This window comes from Rhineura floridana, chromosome 7 (assembly GCF_030035675.1).
Source record: "Rhineura floridana isolate rRhiFlo1 chromosome 7, rRhiFlo1.hap2, whole genome shotgun sequence".
NCBI lineage: Eukaryota > Metazoa > Chordata > Lepidosauria > Squamata > Rhineuridae > Rhineura > Rhineura floridana.
This window is the reverse complement of record NC_084486.1, coordinates 145,995,612-146,016,025: the sequence shown is the minus strand read 5'-3', so window position 1 is coordinate 146,016,025 and position 20,414 is coordinate 145,995,612. Positions and strand designations below refer to the sequence as shown.

Genomic DNA, 20,414 nt, shown 5'->3' with positions numbered 1-20,414 from the left:
GATCCTGGACCACCAAGTCCTCTTCTTTCACTGGTAGAGACCTAGTCTGCTTGCGTAGTTGGTAGAATCCTGATACGGTAGAGAGGACTGTACCACTTCATGCTGCAGTTGGGAGATGCCAATTATGAATGCTCCCCGCAAAAAAGATGAAGCCCTCCTTGCAAGCTAAAACAAACAGGCAACCTAGCACAGCAAAGAGCAAGTGTGTTGCATTCAGGCACAGTAAATTAATTGTGCACTGTCCCAGCTTCCCTGCTCCCTATTTTTCCTTGGCCTAGTAAAAATTGGTGGGAGGCCTGTGTTCAGAGACCTGCAAAGAAGATGAACAGAACCTCCTGTTGGTAAAGCAGTTAAGTCACCAACACCTATGTGGAGTAGGAATGGAAAACTCTGGCCACTTTGGTTCCCATGTTTCCAATTTTAAATTCAGTTCTCCCCATTTTTGAAAAAATCCTCATGAAAATTCTCCAGCGTTTTAGTATGACTTTCTCCTAATAAACACATTTTTGTAGGCAATTTTATGTACACATTTTTCCAACCAATTTCTCATCGTATAATGCATTTGTGTATGTTATTGTCACTCATATGTTCATTTTTACACGCACTTTCCCCTAACATACATATTTTTGTAAACATTGCTTGGTTGGGTAACTACATTGCAAAGTTCAAACAAGGGCGAGTTTCAAAGGATGGCTGCGTTTTGGTTCCCATCTTGTTTTGGAACGTGCAAATTCAGCTTGAAATGCAAACTGAATTGACTTTCTCACCCATCCATAATGTGGAGTGATTGGAGATTCAATAGGCAACACAGAAAGATTCTCACGTAGTTTATTCCTCGCTGTGCAAACCTTCTGCCAGCAAGAATAACATGAGGAAGCACTCAAAATGTGACCGCTCCCATCTGCAGAGCAGTCTGTTATACTATTGGTCATGAGACCCGTGGTGCAGTCTTGGAGTGGTGAGGACAAAGAGGATGAGACTGAATGGGACTTGGGGGAGGGCCCCAGTAAGTGGCATTCAGAGGGGGCGAGGTCACTGACAGTGACGACTCCACCCATGTGGCTCCCATTACAACCAATGAGGTGCTGTCTGATCAGGAGGCTGCCTCTTCATCCCCTTCGGCTTGCTTACCTTGCTGTTGCCACCATGCAGCCCTCCTCCTGAGGAGAAGGACCTGGCCGAAGTGTCTCCACCGCCTTCGCCTCAGACATGTAGGTTACTGTGTTGGCAGTAGGGATGGGTGAGAATTTCAATTCAGTTCACATTTCAAGCAGAATTTATCAAATTTCCGAAACTTTCTGAAACAATATGAGAACCAAAACATAGCCATTCTTTGAAATTCACATTTATTAGAATTTTGGGATGCAGTTTGCCAACTAAACAATATTTATAAAAATGCATGTATTAGGGGAAAGTGTGCATAAAAATGAATACATGAGTGAAAATAACAGGCAGAAAGGCATGATGTGATGAGAGATGGCTTGCAAAAATGTGTCCCTTTGTCAAAACTGCCTACAAAAATGTGTTTATTTGGAGAAATTCGCACTAAAATGGTGGAGAATTTTCATGAGGATTTTTTTTAAAAATCCACAGATTGCTGCAGAAATGTGGAAAATTGCATTTCACATTAGAAAAGGGAGAAACTGAGAGAACCGAAATTGACAGATATTTTCATCCCCAGCTGGCAGCTTTGACAATTTCCCACAGTCCCCCTGAGGAGGGGCCCTCATGTGTGCGCATGCTCCCATGACACTTTTCTCATGCAAGTAGGAGCCCGCCCACACTTACTTAAGGGTTGTATGGGGGCATCTCTAATTGCTGTGACAACATCTTAGCACAGTGTGGTCATGCCTAGCTATGCCTAGCAGAGATGCTGAATCCTGTATAACCCAAAAGTTGATTCATGGAGTGCTCTGAACAGAAATTTTCCATTAAACCTATTAAAGGAAAGCACACCTTCGCGTCTGCGTCTGACTTTGATGAGTTTGGGCAGGACGGTATCTCACTGTAGGTCTCTACCAATTAATTCCAGAGAGAGAGTCAGGGCCGGCACCAGGTTTGACTGGACCTTTGGGCACCAGCCTGACCTGGGCCCATGGTGCCATAGCCCAACCCCCCCAATACAGGTGGTGTGGGGCTATTAAGCTTGCCTACACATCCCATCTATTTCTTGTGTGAATGACACACAACATTCACACTGACATGAGAGATAGGTGGGGTCCCATGTGGATTTATTGAAGCTCGTGCTGTCTGTCTTGGAGGGTATCTGTGAGCTCCCTCTCTACAATCCACAGCAGGGTCAGATTGCAGGATGTGACACTGCCGTGGATCACAGAATGGGAGCACCACCCTCCCACTGTAAGGTGGGGCCCTTCAGGGGGCCCTCTGGGCTGCAGGGTCCCTTGGCCAGGGCCCAACCGGGCCACCCTCTGGCACCGGCCCTGGGGAGAGCATCTGCTTTGTGTGCTGGAGGTCCCAGGTTCAGTCCCTGGCATCTCCAGGTAGCCTGGGAGAGATCCCTGTCTGAAACTCTGGAGAGCCGTTATCAATCACTGTAGATAACACTCAACTAGATGGACCAATGGTCTGACTCTGTGTAAGGCGGCTTCCTGTGTTCCTGTGCTGTTATGCTACATGTTTACACTAGGGATGGGGGAGACATTCGACTCACCTCACATTGAAAGGTGAGCCTAGCTAATTTGCATTTTCTAAAACAATACCAAACAGAAACACAGCCGTCCTTCAAAATTTGCACTTCTCTAAATTTTGCAATGCAGTTCTCCAGCCAAGTAAGGTATTCAAAAATGCATCTATTAGGGTGAAGTGTGCATACAGATGCATGTATTAGTGAAAATAACATACAAAAAGCATTGTACTGTGGGAGATGATTTGCAAAGTTGTTTCTGTTAGGGAAAACTGCACACAGACATGTCTATATTTGGGAGAAATCCACACAAAAATGCGGATGAATTTTCATGAGGACTTTAGACTGTTGCAGAAATGTGGAGAACTGAACTTTAGAAAAATTAGAAACTGAGAGAAACTGCAATTAACAGATTCGCCTGTCCTTAGCCTACACCAGGCCTGAGGGTTCTTAGTAAAGAAGATCCAGATTTAGCAGATCCAGGCTATGATGCAGATATGGGTAGCAGACAGTGGTGGCTCAGGGATTTACATCCTCAAAGTAACGTTCACAGATGTTTCCTTTCACATTTCTTGCAGATATATAATGTCTTCCCATCACTTATGCAATATCTCCCTGGGTCTCACAAGAAGGTTCTATCCTCCTGTGAATTCATACGTTCCTTTATCAAGAAGGAGATAGAAAACCGTAAGAAGGATGGGGCAACCCATGAGCCACAGGACTACCTTGGCTTCTATTTGGCCCAGATGGACAAAGTAAGTTTCTGCTTTTTGTTGTTATGCGCCTTCAAGTCAATTATGACTTATGGCGACACTATGAATCAGTGACCTCAAAGAGCATCTGTCATGAACCACCCTGTTTAGAACTTGTAAGTTCAGGTCTGTGGCTTCCTTTATGGAATTAATCCATCTCTTATTTGGCCTTCCTCTTTTTCTACTTCCTTCTGTTTTTCTCAGCATTATTGTATTTTCTAGTGAATCGTGTCTTCTCATGATGTGTCCAAAGTATGATAACCTCAGTTTCATCATTTTAGCTTCTACTGGCAGTTCTGGTTTAATTTGTTCTGACATCCAATTATTTGTCTTTTTTGCGGTCCATGGCATCCGCAAAGCTCTCCTCCAACAGCACATTTCAAATGAGCTGATTTTCACATCCATACATAGAGATCGGGAATACCACGGTCTGAATGATCCTGACTTTAGTGTTCAGTGATCCATCTTTGCATTTGAGGACCTTTTCTAGTTCTCTCATAGCTGCCTTAGCTTTTTTCTGCTAGTATTTCTGCTAGTGAGTGTTTAAATTCTTGCACAGCTCGCAACCTGCTTAGCCAAAAGCAGTCCACCAGCTATGAGAGGCTGTTGCTTTGGTGTGAGGGAAACCCTCTCTAGCACTCAGGGCTTCTTCTACCCCTCACACCAGTTTCCATTATGGATGAGGGAGAAATTTGGTTCGGTTTACATTTAAAGCTAGCATTTTCCAAAACAATATGAGAACAAACTGCAGTCAGCCTTTGAAATGCACACTTATCTGAATTTTGTGATGCAGTTCTCCAATCAAACAGTCAGGGCTGGAGCCAGGCATGACTGAGCCCTTGGGAACCAGCCTGCCACAGGCCCGCAGTGCCCACCTTCATGCCCCATGCAGTCATCTCACATGAATGTCTTGTGTCGTCTCACAGGAATGACATGAGCACATAGCACCCATGCCTACCATCAACCAAAATGATGGCATGGGAGTCAACCCCTTAGAGAAGCCCCCACCAACATCTTGGTTGAATACAGGAATGTGCATACCTAGCATGCCTGCCTGTCTGTATTGGGGAGGTGCCTACAAGCTGCCTGTCCATGATCTGCAGCAGGGCCAGGAGCCAACACTGCCAAGGATCATGGAACAGGAGTACTACGCTTCCACCCTAAGAAGGGGCCCTTCAGGGGCTCCTCTGGGCCACAGGGGCCCTCTGCCAGGGCCCGACCTGGCTGTCCTCTGAAACCGGCCCTGCAAACAGTATTTATAAAATGCATACATTAAAGGAAAATATGCTTAAAATGAATATATTAGTGAAAATAACAAAAATGCATTATATCAGTATATATTGCTTGCAAAATGTGTCAATCAGTAATAAAAATGTGTTTAATAGGATAAATTTCCACTAAAATGCCGGATTTGCATGGGGATTTTTTTAAAATGCAAATTGCTGCAGTGATGTGGAGAACTAAATTTAAGATTGGAATAATGAGAAACTGACAGCACCAAAACAGAGACTCTTCCACCCTTAGTTTCCACGTGTCCTGTTTATTTATTAATTAAAAAATTGTACCACTTAAAACACAGCATAAGTACTTCAAATATTGCTTATGTGGGAAAACAACATTATCAATAAACTAAAATGAATAATAAAAACCTCTCAACAGTTTACTTTAAAGCACAACAGTCAATCAAACGTCCTAAAGCAAAATAAAACAAAATGCAACTGTTCCTTATAAATGAAACTAACCAGTGCACAAAACTGAGAATTAAAAAGTTTAAGGGTGGTATTCGATGCTGGTCCTGCTCAGAGTAGATCTATTGAAGTTAATAGACATGCCTAACTTAGGTTCATTAATTTCAGTGGGTCTACTTTGAATTAAATGCAACCCTAAGGGTCCAGGGAAGCTTGGGGAGGCATATTAAATGTTAGAGACATTTAAAGGTTATTATTGTGTCTGTCTCACAAACTTTGTCTGTCCTGAAACTTCCAACTGTTTGTCCTTGTTGGTCTGGATGGAGAATGGAGAGATATGCTTTTGTAGGTGTAGAAAACTAACGTTCACATAGCTGGCATGTGGCCTACTGAATACAGGGAAGAGCTGCACACACCGCCATACGTCTCAGGCCACACCCGCTTTTGTCCCTATTCCCACCCACCACTGGCATATGGTTCCTGAAAGGTTGTCTACAAGCAGTGGATACTGGTGGCTCTGATGTCAGTGGGGCACTGAATCTGCTCCGGGTTTTAATCCGAATTTACAAGCTCCTTGATGCTTTGAGCACCTTGGACAGTTCCTTGAAAATTCAGACTAAAACCCAGAGCGGATTCAGTGCCCCACTGGCATCGGAGTCACCAGTCTTCACTGTCTACAAGGTAGTGTGGCCCTGGGACTGAAAAAGATTCCCCACCCCTGCCTCAATTGGTCCAGCACAGTGAGGTAGTGCCATGGAGCCATCTTCCTGAGGCCTACAGCACTGCCGTTTGTCTGGATGGTGTTGGGATGGGGCAGGATGGAGGCAAGGTTGGGGCTGAGCACTGTTCCTCTGGATACCGCCCCTGGAAAAGGATGCAATAAAATCCATTGAGCAAAGAAATGAAGTAAAAGTTTCAAGAACTGCATTCAGTGCAAAGGGCAAAGTCAAGGCAATTTATTTTATTTATTTAAAATATTTCTATCCTGCCCTTCTACCCTATAATAGGGCACTCAGGGCAGCTTACAAAAATAAAATCAAACACATACATAATAAAATTGTAAACAATAAAATCACAAAGACATTAAAATAAATTAAAATACATAAAATACAATGCAATGATTCCAAATTGAGATGGCATAGCTTTGAGTATTTTGGGTTGAACTTTTCACGCTTCTAACCTACAGGAGAAAATCGACTCCACAACGACATTTGAGGAAGAAAACCTTGTTCAAGTAATCTTTGACCTCTTTGTTGCCGGCACAGACACTTTAACTGCCACCCTATCCTGGGCTCTGCATTTTATGGTGGCTCATCCTGATATTCAAGGTGAGAAGAGCTTGTACAAAGGATGTGAAGGATACTTAATTATTTATCTATAGGTATAGGAAAAAATTGGGGAAGGTCCATAGCTCAGCGGTAGAGCGCCTGCTTGGCTTGCAGAAGGTCCAAGGTTCAAACCTCATCATCTCCAGGTAGGACTGGAATGTCTTCTCACTGAAACCCTGGAGCACCACTGCCAATCAGTGAGGACAGTACTGAGCTGAATGACCCAGTGGCCCAGGTTGGCACAAGGCAGCTTCCTATGTTAAAACTAAGTAATGGGATTGTAACTGAGGGGTATCTTATATACTAACAAAGGGCTTCTTCTCTGAATGTTTAACCTTATCTAGCCAAAACAGCATGATCCATGTAAGAGGAGGAGATATCAGCAGGTTTGGGGGAACCCCAAAGTTTTCAGAAGTACAAAAAAAAACTCTTATAGGGGAACCTTCAAAACAGCCCTTGAGGATTGAGCATGCTTAGTGGACATGGAATGCTTGTTGCGGGAAGGGGGGAACAATGGAAAACTGGGGGGAAGGGGGCAATGGAATGGAGTATTCTCAAAAAGGGTGTGGCGAGCTGGCTGGAACTCTCAGCAGGGGCATTTTATGCTGCAATATACTTGTCAAGGTGTAAGATCAAAACAAAACTATGGTACCTGCTAACTGGCTGTTCAGCTCCAGCAAGAGACTGTACTTAGGAGATCATCAAAAGCGGTTTGCTTTTATGTGAACTTCTGAAGAGTAATAGCCCCAAAGCATAGGAAAGAGAGACAATGTATGTACTTGATGGTGGGGACAGCTGGCTCTAGTGTCAGTGGAACTGTGAATCTACTCCAGGTTTTAGTCCGAACTTTCAAGGAGCTGTCCAACATGCACCTTTGACACCTCCTTTCAAGTTCGGACTAAAACCTGGACCAGATTCACTGACATCGGAGCCACAAGTCTCCATTGGTTCTTGATAATATTCCCAAGCATCTGTTTTATTTATCCAGGTACACATGATAGTATCAATGTTCTTTTAAAAAAATGTTCTTGGCAGAGTATCTGGAGGCTCTGTTTTGCTGATGTTTAGTAGCTGGGATCTTGGGGGCACTCTAATGAACTTCAGAAGAACAGCCTGAGGTCCCCTGAGGCAAGAGTGCTTCCTAAGGAGATCCTCCATCTTCCTCTCCACCTTTGGATTGAAATTATTTTTCCTTTCTCAGAGAAAGTCAAGAAGGAGCTGGGAAGTGCTCTCAGTTCCTCCAAATCAATCTGCTACGAGGACAGAAAAAAGTTGCCCTATACACGTGCCGTGATTAACGAGATCCAGCGCTTCAGCAACATCATACTATTTGGGGGCCCCAGAGTGTGTGTAGATGCATTGATCGTGCTTGGCCGCTTCATTGAAAAGGTATGGAGTGACTTATACCACAGCCTTCCTCTTTCCCAAGAAAAGGGTACAGACTGTATTCAGTGGCAGCTGGTGGCTCTACCTTAGAATTATGGATTCGTAGAGTGTGAAGCAGCCTATAAGGCCATCGAGTCCAACCCCCTGCTCAATGTAGCAATCCAAATCAATGCATACCCGACAGGTGGGTGTCCAGAGGCTTCCAGTGTTGGAGAGCCCACCACCTCCCTAGGTCATTGGTTCCACTGTGATAGCACTCTATTTATTATTTTTTATTTTATTTATTTATTTGTTTCATTTTTAAACCGCCCATAGCGAGTAGCTCTCTGGGCGGTGAACAAAACAGGATTAAAATACAATATACAATAAAATCAATAACGAACAACAGCAAATTAAACAAAAACATTAAATGGAACATATTGACATTAAAATTGAACATTAAAATGCCTGGGAGTATAGCCAGGTCTTAACCTGGCGCCTAAAAGAAAGTACCATAGGCGCCAGGCGTATCTCCTCAGGTAGGCTGTTCCACAGTTCGGGGGCCACCACAGAAAAGGCCCTAGATCTAATAACAATCCTCCGGGCATCCTGGTGAGTTGGTACCCGGAGGAGGGCCTTGGATACTGAACGAAGTGAACGGGTAGGTTCATAGCGGGAGAGGCGTTCCACAAGGTATTGCGGTCCCACACCGTGTGTCTTCCTTCTGGGTAAATAGGAGAGTCCCATTGGTATGTGGTATGCTGTACAAGAAGAAAACTGGGGAGGACCTCCCCGTTGACCTTCCCCAGCGAACTCCTCTCCCAAACTCCTGTTAGCTCTCCCTGTTCACTCGCTCTGTTCACTCACTCTCTGAGAGCTGGCTTGCTCATATATCCTCTGGACCAGCTGACACAGCTCCCTCTGCTCTGCTCAGTTAGGAAATAGAATGGACAGCTTCTTGAAAGTTCAGACTAAAACCCAGAGCAGATTCCACTGCCCCACTGACATGGAGCCACCAGCCACCGCTGACTGTATTTAAACATCCCCAATTGGACAGGGTTAGAAGTTAGGATGTGATAAGCCTTTCCCCTTACACGTCAGTTCAATGGATACAGGGGCTGTTATGAGGGATGGGGGAGAGATTTGGTTCACTTTGCATTTAAGGGTGAACCTACCAAATCTGTGCTTCCTGAAACAATACACAAATTGAAAGACAGTTAGCCTTGAAAATTTGCATGTCTCTAAATTTTGCAATCCATCTCTCCAGCCAAGTTACATGTACAAAAAAGCATCTACTAGAGCAGCCTTTTCCAACCAGTGTGCCTCCAGATGTTGTTGGACCACAACTCCCATCAGCCTCAGTCACCATTGCCAATGGCTGAGGCTGATGGGAGTTGTGGTCTTGCGGGCTTTCCCCAGGCACCTGGTTGGCCACTGTGAGAACAGGATGCTGGACTAGATGGGCCACTGGCCTGATCCAGCAGGCTCTTCTTATGTTCTTATGTTCTTATGTTGTCCAACAACATCTGGAGGCACACCGGTTGGGAAAGGCTGTTCTAGAGTAAAGTATTTAAAAAATGCATAAAATGGAAATGATGTACAAAAATGCATTTTATCAGGGGAAACAGTTTTGCAAAATATGCATATATTAGGAGGAAAATCACTAATAAATTTTCACAAGGACTTTAAAAATAAATTGCAAACTGATGTGGAAATGTGGAGGATGGAAGATTGGAAAAAGGAGGAACTGAGACAAGTTGAAGCTGACAGATTTGCCCACCCCTAGATTTGCTAAGCTGCACATGCTTCGTGCATAGAGACACCCCACCCTGCCCCACCCCACCCCGTCCCCTATGATTTAGAGGCCTGATTGCCTGGGCTTCTACTCTCCCCAGGGACACGTCATGTGTTGAATAGGCTCCCTGCTGCAGAAATTATGACAAACTCGATCACAATAATAATGGGAGGAGCCACTTGACTTTGGAGGTGAGGCTAAATGTGCAGCTCCAGGCCTCCTTTTTCAACACAATGAGCCACTTCATACAGCCAATGTGCAAAGAGGGCTCTTCTGTAGGCACCATCTGTTGGAGCATCAGCTCAGCTGGCCTGCTAGTTGTGCCATTCGTCTCTTGAGAACATCCTGATGGTTTTCATTCCTCACTTCTCCCACGATTGTTACACACTCCTCCAGCTCCTGACAACATCACACTAGGACATGCCTTCACAGTATCAAGTTCACAGGACGTAACCTTCCCAGAGGGAAGAACACCAATACCTGTGGTTCTTTCCAACCTCTTGGCAGGAATGCCTAAGGTCTGCCTAAACTTTGTAAAAAGTGGAAGTACAGGCACTGTACAGGAAGTACAGTACACTGCTCATTTCTCAGAAAAGAGTGAATGGAGATAACAGAATTGGAGGTGTAGAGAAACCCATGGGATGGCAACCCTGGACTTAATCCTCAGTGGGGACCGGGACCTGGTGCGAGATGTAAGTGTTGTCGAACCGATTGGAAGCAGTGACCATAGTGCTATTAAATTAAACATACATGTAAATAGCCAATTGCCAAGAAAATCCAACACAGTCACATTTGACTTCAAAAGAGGAAACTTCACAAAAATGAGGGGATAGGTAAAAAGAAAGCTGAAAAACAAAGTCCAGAGGGTCACATCACTCGAAAATGCTTGGAAGTTGTTTAAAAACACTATATTAGAAGCTCAACTGGAGTGCATACCGCAGATCAGAAAAGGTACTGTCAGGGCCAAGAAGATGCCAGCATGGTTAACGAGCAAAGTCAAGGAAGCTCTCAGAGGCAAAAAGTCTTCCTTCAGAAAATGGAAGTCTTGTCCGAATGAAGAAAATAAAAAAGAACACAAACTCTGGCAAAAGAAATGCAAGAAGACAATAAGGGATGCTAAAAAAGAATTTGAGGAGCACATTGCTAAGAACATAAAAACCAACAACAAAAAATTCTATAAATACATTCAAAGCAGGAGACCATCTAGGGAGGCGATTGGACCCTTGGATGATAAGGGAGTCAAAGGTGTACAAAAGAACGATAAGGAGATTGCAGAGAAGCTAAATGAACTCTTTGCATCTGTCTTCACAGTGGAAGATATAGGGCAGATCCCTGAACCTGAACTAACATTTGCAGAAAGGGATTCTGAGGAACTGAGACAAATAGTGGTAACGAGAGAGGAAGTTCTAGGCTTAATGGACAATATAAAAACTGACAAATCACCGAGCCTGGATGGCATCCACCCGAGAGTTCTCAAAGAACTCAAATGTGAAATTGCTGATCTGCTAACTAAAATATGTAACTTGTCCCTCGGGTCCTCCTCCATGCCTGAGGACTGGAAAGTGGCAAATGTAACGCCAATCTTCAAAAAGGGATCCAGAGGGGATCCCGGAAATTACAGGACAGTTAGCTTAACTTCTGTCCCTGGAAAACTGCTAGAAAGTATTATTAAAGCTAGATTAACTAAGCACATAGAAGAACAAGCTTTGCTGAAGCAGAGCCAGCATGGCTTCTGCAAGGGAAAGTCCTGTCTCAGTAACCTACTAGAATTCTTTGAGAGTGTCAACAAGCATATAGATAGAGGTGATCCAGTGGACATAGTGTACTTAGACTTTCAAAAATCGTTTGACAAGGTACCTCACCAAAGACTTCTGAGGAAGCTTAGCAGTCATGGAATAAGAGGAGAGGTCCTCTTGTGGATAAGGAATTGGTTAAGAAGCAGAAAGCAGAGAGTAGGAATAAACGGACAGTTCTCCCAATGGAGGGCTGTAGAAAGTGGAGTCCCTCAAGGATCAGTATTGGGACCTGTACTTTTCAACTTGTTCATTAATGACCTAGAATTAGGAGTGAGCAGTGAAGTGGCCAAGTTTGCTGACGACACTAAATTGTTCAGGGTTGTTAAAACAAAAAGGGATTGCAAAGAGCTCCAAAAAGACCTCTCCAAACTGAGTGAATGGGCGGAAAAATGGCAAATGCAATTCAATATAAACAAGTGTAAAATTATGCATATTGGAGCAAAAAATCTTAATTTCACATATACACTCATGGGGTCTGAACTGGCGGTGACCGACCAGGAGAGAGACCTCGGGGTTGTAGTGGACAGCACAATGTCGACCCAGTGTGTGGCAGCTGTGAAAAAGGCAGATTCCATGCTAGCGATAATTAGGAAAGGTATTGAAAATAAAAGAGCCGATATCATCATGCCATTGTATAAATCTATGGTGTGGCCGCATTTGGAATACTGTGTACAGTTCTGGTTGCCTCATCTCAAAAAGGATATTATAAAGTTGGAAAAGGTTCAGAAGAGGGCAACCAGAATGATCAAGGGGATGGAGCGACTCCCTTACGAGGAAAGGTTGCAGCATTTGGGGCTTTTTAGTTTAGAGAAAAGGCGGGTCAGAGGAGACATGATAGAAGTGTATAAAATTATGCATGGCATTGAGAAAGTGGATAGAGAAAAGTTCTTCTCCCTCTCTCATAATACTAGAACTCGTGGACATTCAAAGAAGCTGAATGTTGGAAGATTCAGGACAGACAAAAGGAAGTACTTCTTTACTCAGCGCATAGTTAAACTATGGAATTTGCTCCCACAAGATGCAGTAATGGCCACCAGCTTGGATGACTTTAAAAGAAGATTAGACAAATTCATGAAGGACAGGGCTATCAATGGCTACTAGCCATAATGGCTGTGCTGTGCCACCCTAGTCAGAGGCAGCATGCTTCTGAAAACCAGTTGCTGGAAGCCTCAGGAGGGGAGAGTGTTCTTGCACTCGGGTCCTGCTTGCGGGCTTCTCCCAGGCACCTGGTTGGCCACTGTGAGAACAGGATGCTGGACTAGATGGGCCGCTGGCCTGATCCAGCAGGCTCTTCTTATGTTCTTATGATTCAAAGGAGAGTCGAGTGCTATGGGGTCAATAAAGACAGGGAGATCAGTGGATAGGAAAAAGAAAACCCTAAGGGATTTACTGAGGGTGCTTCGAGAGATGGTTGCTGTTTCCGGAGGCAAATACAAGCAAATTTAGGTTGTGCAATTAAAGTTGAATTCTTGTGCAATAAATCTTTCCCAATATATAGACAGTTTTGAAAGCAACAAAGAGAACTTCACCCAAGCTTGCTCTGGATCCCTATAAGGATTTCGTTAATCTCCTAAAAATATATGCACGTAATTGTGATTAACAAAACAGAGGTTTTTATTGTATTACCAAAATGTTTCAGCTTCCGCCTTCATTAGCTGCAAACATACAAATGTTGTTACCAAGGTGGCAGTTATAGAGCTTCGAGGATGGAATGCTCAGAGTGGCTTCATTTGCAGAAGTTAAGTAATGTTTGTACTGTCCTCCAGGTTCAGGCCATGTGGTGCCAATGTGTCCAGAGAGTATATCCAAAAGTAATCCCTTTTAGTCAGTGCTGCTGGATCTGTTGGCATCTCTACAGCTGTTACAGAAAAGTCCAACAGGCTGTGACCCTCAGTGTTGAAATGTTTTGCAACTGGTTGCTCTTTTTTGTTGTTAAGATTGCCAATTTGTGGTTTCTGAAGCGTGTGCGTAGGTCAGGTGTGGTTTCTCCTACGTATTGGATATGACATCCTGGTCTTTTGCATTCGATAACATATATTGCAGGACCTGCAGGTGATGTTCTATTTGATGTAATATGTCCTGCCTGTCCTAATGCTTGTGAAAGTAACTGCCTCCCTGAGGTACACACAGGCGATACAGCGTTTGGAGTGACAAGGGTGAGATAGGTAGCCAGGATGAGACCTAGATTTCCTTCCATCATCTTCTAACTATCACCGAGCAATCAGGGAGAGCTACCCATTGCTGGCAAACTCTAAACATCTTGCTAGAGTCATCAGTAGGCCTCCTGTTGTAGCAGTTCGCCAGCTTCTTCATTTGTGCAGGCTGTTAGTGAGAGCTGTGCTTAAGCTATTGGAATGCCATCTGTTCCTGGTGATTTGTTTCTTCCAAGTATTTTAACCGCAGCTTTCACCTCACATTTTAAAATGTCTGGTTCTTCATCATACGGTTCCTCCGTGAATGAATCTGTCATTCTGGCATGTCTTTTACAGAGTTCTTCAGTGTGTTGCTTCCATCTTCCTTTTATTTCATCTCGGTCAGTCAGTGTGTTCCCCTGTTGATTATTCAATATCCCTACCTTTGGTTTAAATTTCCCGTTGATTTCTCTAATCTTTTGGAATAGGGCTCTTTTTTATTATCCTATTTCTATAAAATAACCATGGTAATAGTTCTCTTTGTCCCTATGTACTAGTCGCTGTACTGTTGCATTTAGGGTTCTAACCATGTTTCTCTCTCCTTTTGCTTTCCTTCTCTCTTTAACCATTTAAAGAATTTCTTCAGTCATCCATTGTCATCCCACCTGAAAATAGAGGTATGCCTCATGAGTGGAAAAGAAAACATCACTTTCACAAATGCTTTCTTGCAGTTAACAGATGGATGTGGCCCTTCTGAGTTGGTAAAAATGGTTCTCAGAGTGATTCATTCTGTGCAACTCTGACTGAGAACCAGAGGCCACAGCAACAGATTTTGGGGAGAAAAGATGGTGCTTTCACTGAAAACAGCACCCTCTGTTGAATTTTCCTACTTCCTGTTGCATTGTTGCAGGTAGTGTTCTTACATCATCAAGTATGCCCTCTTCCCGGCTTCATGTTACAAGCCCCCACTGGCAAGAGCAGGAAAATGCACCACAGGATGACAAAAGATGTCAGGACACGGGTAAATCTTACCACCCATCAGAGAGGGGGGAAGTTTGTCAGCAGCACCTTTGGCATAATGTGTCATTCTGCCCTATAACTTCCTTCACACTGAAATTCCTTCCCCAACATAGGCACCTCTGCTTAGGATACAGTCATCAGGCACTGTATCTTTGCTTATATGTAACGAAAAACTATTGCTGTGTATATGTGGTCACATTCACATCTGTCCTGCCCAAAGCTGAGAGATGCAGATGTACACAGTTCTGTGAGGTTTTCTCTTTTTTATTAAGGTTACAGTTATGCCAAAAGCTTTCCGATTCATTCACCTAACTATGCTTTCTAGAAACGAATTCCCTCTCTAATACTGACTAAGCATGTCTTTGCAGCCACAGACATTGACGCAGCAACTTCCCCCTCCTCAGCACCCACTTAAACAACAGCTCCTCCTTAACCCCGACTGTTGCTTTTTGCACCTCAGAAGCCGCTGGGAATGGGGCGAAGGGGGCTGGACCTCAGCTTCTCCCTCTGAATGATGGGGGCTATTTATTTATTTATTTATTATCTATTTATTACTGGCATTTGTTAGTCACTTTTTTTCAATGGTAGAACTCAAAGCGACTTACAACAAGAAAGCAAAAACACAACAATTGAAATAACTTATAACAAGAGCAAAAAATTGCAAAACAATTTCAGACAAAATAATACAACCATAATAAAAAATAACAAATAGCACATATTACAATACAAGAGTTAATACCACACTATAAATATAATATAACATATCACAGAAGGCCACATTACACAACCAGTCAGTACTGCAAAAGTAGAGAAAGAGTCTGTTCAGGCGTGGGAAGCAGCTGGGCGCCTGGCTGGGGATCAGCAAGTTGGTGCTTCAGGCACGGGCAAGGGGGAAGTGTCCAAAGGAGCAGCCTCTGACAGGCCAGGCTGGGCTTCCGTGGGGGGGCAAGTGACTGGGCATGCTGCGAGCCCTCCTCCCTCAAGTCATCTCCCCAGTCCTCAAATTCAGAATCCCCCTCCTTGAAGCCCCCCCCCCAGTCCTGGGTCATAACAACACCAAACACTCAAAACAAATGGCTTCCCCGAAAGAATCCTGGGAACTGTAGTTTGTTAAGGGTGCTGGGGATTGTAGTTCTGTGAGGGTAAGCTACAGTTCCCAGGATTCTTTGGGGGAAGCCATGTACATTAAATGTGAGTTTTGTTGTTGTTGTTATGTGCCTTCAAGTCGATTACGACTTATGGCGACCCTATGAATCAGTGACCTCCAAGAGCATCTGTCATGAACCACCAGATCTTGTAAGTTCAGGTCTGTGCCTTCCTTTACGGAATTAATCCATCTCTTGTTTGGCCTTCCTCTTTTTCTACTCCCTTCTGTTTTTCCCAGCATTATTGTCTTTTCTAGTGAATCATGTCTTCCCATTATGTGTCCAAAGTATGATAACCTCAGTTTCATCATTTTAGCTTCTAGTGATAGTTCTTGTTTAATATGTTCCAACACCCAGTTATTTGTCTTTTTCGCAAAGCTCTTCTCCAACACCAAATTTCAAATGAGTTGATTTTCATAGGGTTTTTGTGGTAAGAGGTATTCAGAGGTGGTTTACCATTGCCTTCCTCTGAGTTTGATGCATTTTAGTCTGGTGTTTCAGCTTTGACCATTCTGCCATGGGTGCCCCTGCTAGGAGTCTAGCCTCTTGGTCTAGACTCCCGACGGCATTGCTCTCCGCTTAAATGTATGGTGTGAATGTGACCAAAGAACTGTAGCAAGGCAGGAGTGAAACTTTATATTTGCCCTTTGCACTAGGTTTGCCATGTTCTAATAGGAGATGCAAATGGCAAGGTCTTCAAACTAACAGTCTCAAGGACAACAGAACTAACATGTCGATATAAGAATTGCAGTGCCCTGCTCCACAGGGCTCTGAAATCTGCAGACAAAGAACAACAGTTTGTACCCCTCACTTCAGTGTTGGGGAGTGCTTCAATACATTTCCCAGCATTTTATTTTATATTATTTTACTTTGAAGTTTGCATCCCAGACTCTTCACCCCAAACAGTGAATACAACATGGATGAGTTTATGAGGAGCTCTATGGTCACACCAGGGACTCCACATCTCCATTGGCCCTTTATCTTATACAGGTTGGGCTGAGTAAATAGACAGAGCCGTGGCACGTTAACACATTGCCAGTGTGTGTAGGACCAATGGCAACTTTCAGAGGTACCTTGGCAAAATGCCCCCAGTGGGCCCCCTTCAGTAGTACATGAGCCAGGCTTACATGACTGCAGCTGACTGGTGGGGGGACCCATTGTTGACACAGGCAGTCTGGCAGTGGGCCCCAGCACTGATGCTTATTGCCCTGGGCTCCTACTGGGAGGAAGGGTGGGATATAAAGTTTAATAATAATAATAATAATAATAATAATGATTGATTGATTGATTGATTGATTGATTGATTGATTGATTGATTGATTGATATCCCACCCCTCTTCCCAGCAGGAGCCGAGGGCGGCAAACAGAAACACTAAAAGCACTTTAAAACATCATAAAAAGACCTTAAAATACATTAAAACAAAACAACGTTAAAAACATTCTTTTTTTAAAAAAAGCTTTAAAAACATCTTTTAAAAATAATAATAAATAAATAAAAGAAGCACCAGGATTGCACTGCTGGACTTGCTGGTGTGGCTGCAATTTTACACCCTCCACCTGTAACTTTACATCTGTAACTTTACATCACAGACATCGCATAAGAATATAAGAAGAGCCTGCTGGATCAGTGGCCCATCTAATCCAGCATCCTGTTCTCACAATGGCCAGCCAGATGCCTGTGGGAAGCCCACAAGCAGGACCCGAGTGCAAAGGGCACTCTCCTGTAGTTTCTAGCAACTGGTATTTGGAAACATACCACCTTCCACCATGGAGGCAGAGCATAGCCATAATGGCTAGTAGCCACTGTTAGCCTTTTCCTCCATGAATTTGACAGAAATTGCAGTGAGGGGAAAATTAAAATAGTGACTGCCATTGCTGGTGCAGCTGCCATTTTCATCCCACCACTATTTATTTATTTATTAGATTTATATCCTGCCCTTCCTCCCAGTAGGAGCCCAGGGCGGCAATGCAATACCAACAATGTGTATATCGGAGGCACTGCATTGTAGGAAAGGTAAAATGGCAGCCATGCTGGTGAGTCCAATTGCTCACACTTGGGGCTCTTTTCAGTGCAGCTGAGAGGCATGTGGCCTTGAGGAGAGCACTGGGCTGCAGAGTTAGACCTGTGGGTTCTGCAGTTGCTGCCCTAGAATGCCATGTCTGTGTGACGTACACATCCCTGACACCACACTGTGAGGAAATTAAAATTAAAGGGCTCCTTTTAGTGCCTGGCCAAAGAATAAAAAATAAAATAAAAGGGGGGCTCACAGGACTGGTATCATCTGTTGTGGTGGATCCTCCTGGGCCCCTGGCATTTGCCCTCATATGCTGATGTTGTTGTTCTGTGCCTTCAAGTCAACCACGACTTATGGCAACCCTATGAATCAGCGACCTCCAAGAGCATCTGTCATGAACCACCTTGTTCAGATCTTGTAAGTTCAGGTCTGTGGCTTCCTTTATGGAATCAATCCATCTCTTGTTTGGCCTTCCTCATATGCTGATGCTGGGCCTGAATTAAGAGTTCTTCTCCACCTATATCTATCTGATCAAAATATTAAGACATACACCTGAGCCCACTTTTCTATTCCTTGCAGAATACTCTGGTGATCCCAGATCTGTGCTCTGTTAATCTTGATCCCAAGCATTGGGAGACCCCTCACCAGTTCAACCCTAACCACTTCCTGGATAAGGATGGAAAATTTATGGTGAGAGAAGAATTCTTCCCATTTGGGGCAGGTAAATGCACTGACATTTTAAAAACATAACTCCAGTTTTTCCCAGCGATGCTGAATAATAATGCTTGCTTTGTTTTGAGAAGATCTTGAAATAGGAGGTGAGAGATTGCAAAGAAACCATGACTGGCTTTTGAAGGCAACTCTTCAACGTTTAGGACCTACTACCAGATCACCTAAGGAGCCAAAGGGCAACCAAATACAAACTTTTGATGTTATGTAGGCACCGCATGCTCTGCAGGTCCCCAACCTGGTGCCCTCCAGATGTTTTGGTGGCTGGGGCTGATGGGGCTTATCCTCCAAAACATCTGGAGGGCTCCTGGCTGGGAAAAGATGCTGTCATGTGCTGGGTCTGCCTTCACCATATTGTAGTCATATCAGGTTCTGAACATTTTTCAATACAGGCATACCCTGCTTAACGTCGCTTCACTTAACGTCGCCTCGCTATAACGTACATGCCCGCTTAACGTACGCGTGCTTCGCAATTACGGACACTTAATGGCATGACGCCGCTGACATCTAGTGGCGATTGCAGTGCAGTACGTGCATAGATAATTGCTTCACTAAGTATATTTTCACTTTACATACACGGTCTGGTCCCATTGCGTATGTTAAAGCGGGGTATGCCTGTATGTGGTGAGCTATAGGCAGCAAGACAGGGTCATGAGGACTCAGGTTTCTTTCCAGAGTGGGTCACAGAGTTGGAAAAAAACCCCAAACCCTTCTTACGATAATACTTTTCAGGCCTGGTGCAGTGATTCTGTGGAGGGGCTTGCTCTTTCTGAGATTTCTTGTTGACCCTACGTTGTTTTCGGCATATAGAGGACCACTGCTCCCGATGCTATTCCCTGGCCTTCCTACAGAGTTTGTATCCTATACTTGTATCCTCAAAAGTGAGTCCTACAGACTTCAATGAGGCTTCCTCACAAGTAACAGCACATAGGATTGCAAGCTGAGTGTACACAGCACATGTACGCACATGGCTTCATACTTCTGTCTCATTGTGTGGCCATGGGTACCATCTCTCCTCCCTTTTGCATGTACATGTGGTGCACATGGCTTCTTCATAATGTTACGGTGTGTACACTGTGCGCAAATGTAGATCCATGTGGTGTGCACTCTTAATTATAGCGTATGATGTGACAATTTAAAGAATTAGTGGTACTGCAAGTATGTGATACTTATTGCCTCCTGTTTATTCCTTCTGCAGGTAACCGTGCATGCTTGGGGGAATTCTTAGCACGGATGGAGCTCTTTATTTTTTTTACCTGCCTCATGAGAGCATTTACCTTCCGGCTGCCAGAGGGAGTGAAAGAAGCTAATACAAGTCCTGTAATGGCAGCTGTGGTGCATCCCCACCCATTTAAACTCTGTGCAATTCCTCATTAGGCTGTAACACACAGAAGACAAAGGCTGGAGAGCTTTAGAGTGGCTTCTTGGGAATTTAATTTCCTACCACTTAACTTTACCCTTTACTTCTCCATTTCATATTTCCAGTCCGGCATGCCTGGTTGCAATGCCATGTTTGTTAGGCTTTAACATATGCATTGTTTAAGGAGAGAATTCAGAAAGATATTGATGCCAGGCTGGGATTAAAGGATCTGACAGCAGTCTGTCATATGACGCAAGAGTGAACTGAACAAAAAGCCTCACTCTCCACGAACACCCACACTCAGATTTGCCTAGTAAAAACACGGAGAAATAAATAAATAAATCTGCACCTGTGCAGATGATCACATTATGCTTTATGTGCTCTGGGTGACAATACCCAAGCGCTTGAAAAAGTGCATCCAACTACCTACCCCCGTTGATCCTTGCCTATCTTGGCTCCTTAGAGCTAGCCGTAGGGAATTGACATGGTGGGTCCAGAGAATGATTAATGCGTCATTGGAAGGGGGGTGAGGTACCATCTGCCTTGAAGGTCCTTGAGAGCTCCTCCCTGGAAGTGTTAAGCAATTATTGCTCAGTGGCAAATATCCCCTTCTTTGAGCATGGTGCTCAAGAGGGTGGTGGCTTG

At 44.0% G+C, this 20,414-nt stretch overlaps 1 protein-coding gene across 1 annotated transcript in view; it reads left to right on the top strand.

Moving 5' to 3' along the window:
• The window catches only part of LOC133389574 (cytochrome P450 2J5-like), a 34,898-nt gene extending 15,168 nt beyond the window's left edge, over positions 1-19,730 (top strand). Inside the window, exons 5-10 of the mRNA XM_061637509.1 lie at positions 3,223-3,399; positions 6,271-6,412; positions 7,614-7,801; positions 14,136-14,177; positions 18,260-18,370; positions 19,608-19,730. Coding sequence (XP_061493493.1) covers positions 3,223-3,399; positions 6,271-6,412; positions 7,614-7,801; positions 14,136-14,177; positions 18,260-18,370; positions 19,608-19,637 — 690 coding nt within the window. The 3' untranslated portion in view covers positions 19,638-19,730. The remainder of the gene's footprint in view (positions 1-3,222; positions 3,400-6,270; positions 6,413-7,613; positions 7,802-14,135; positions 14,178-18,259; positions 18,371-19,607) is intronic.
• Positions 19,731-20,414: the final 684 nt, after the last annotated feature.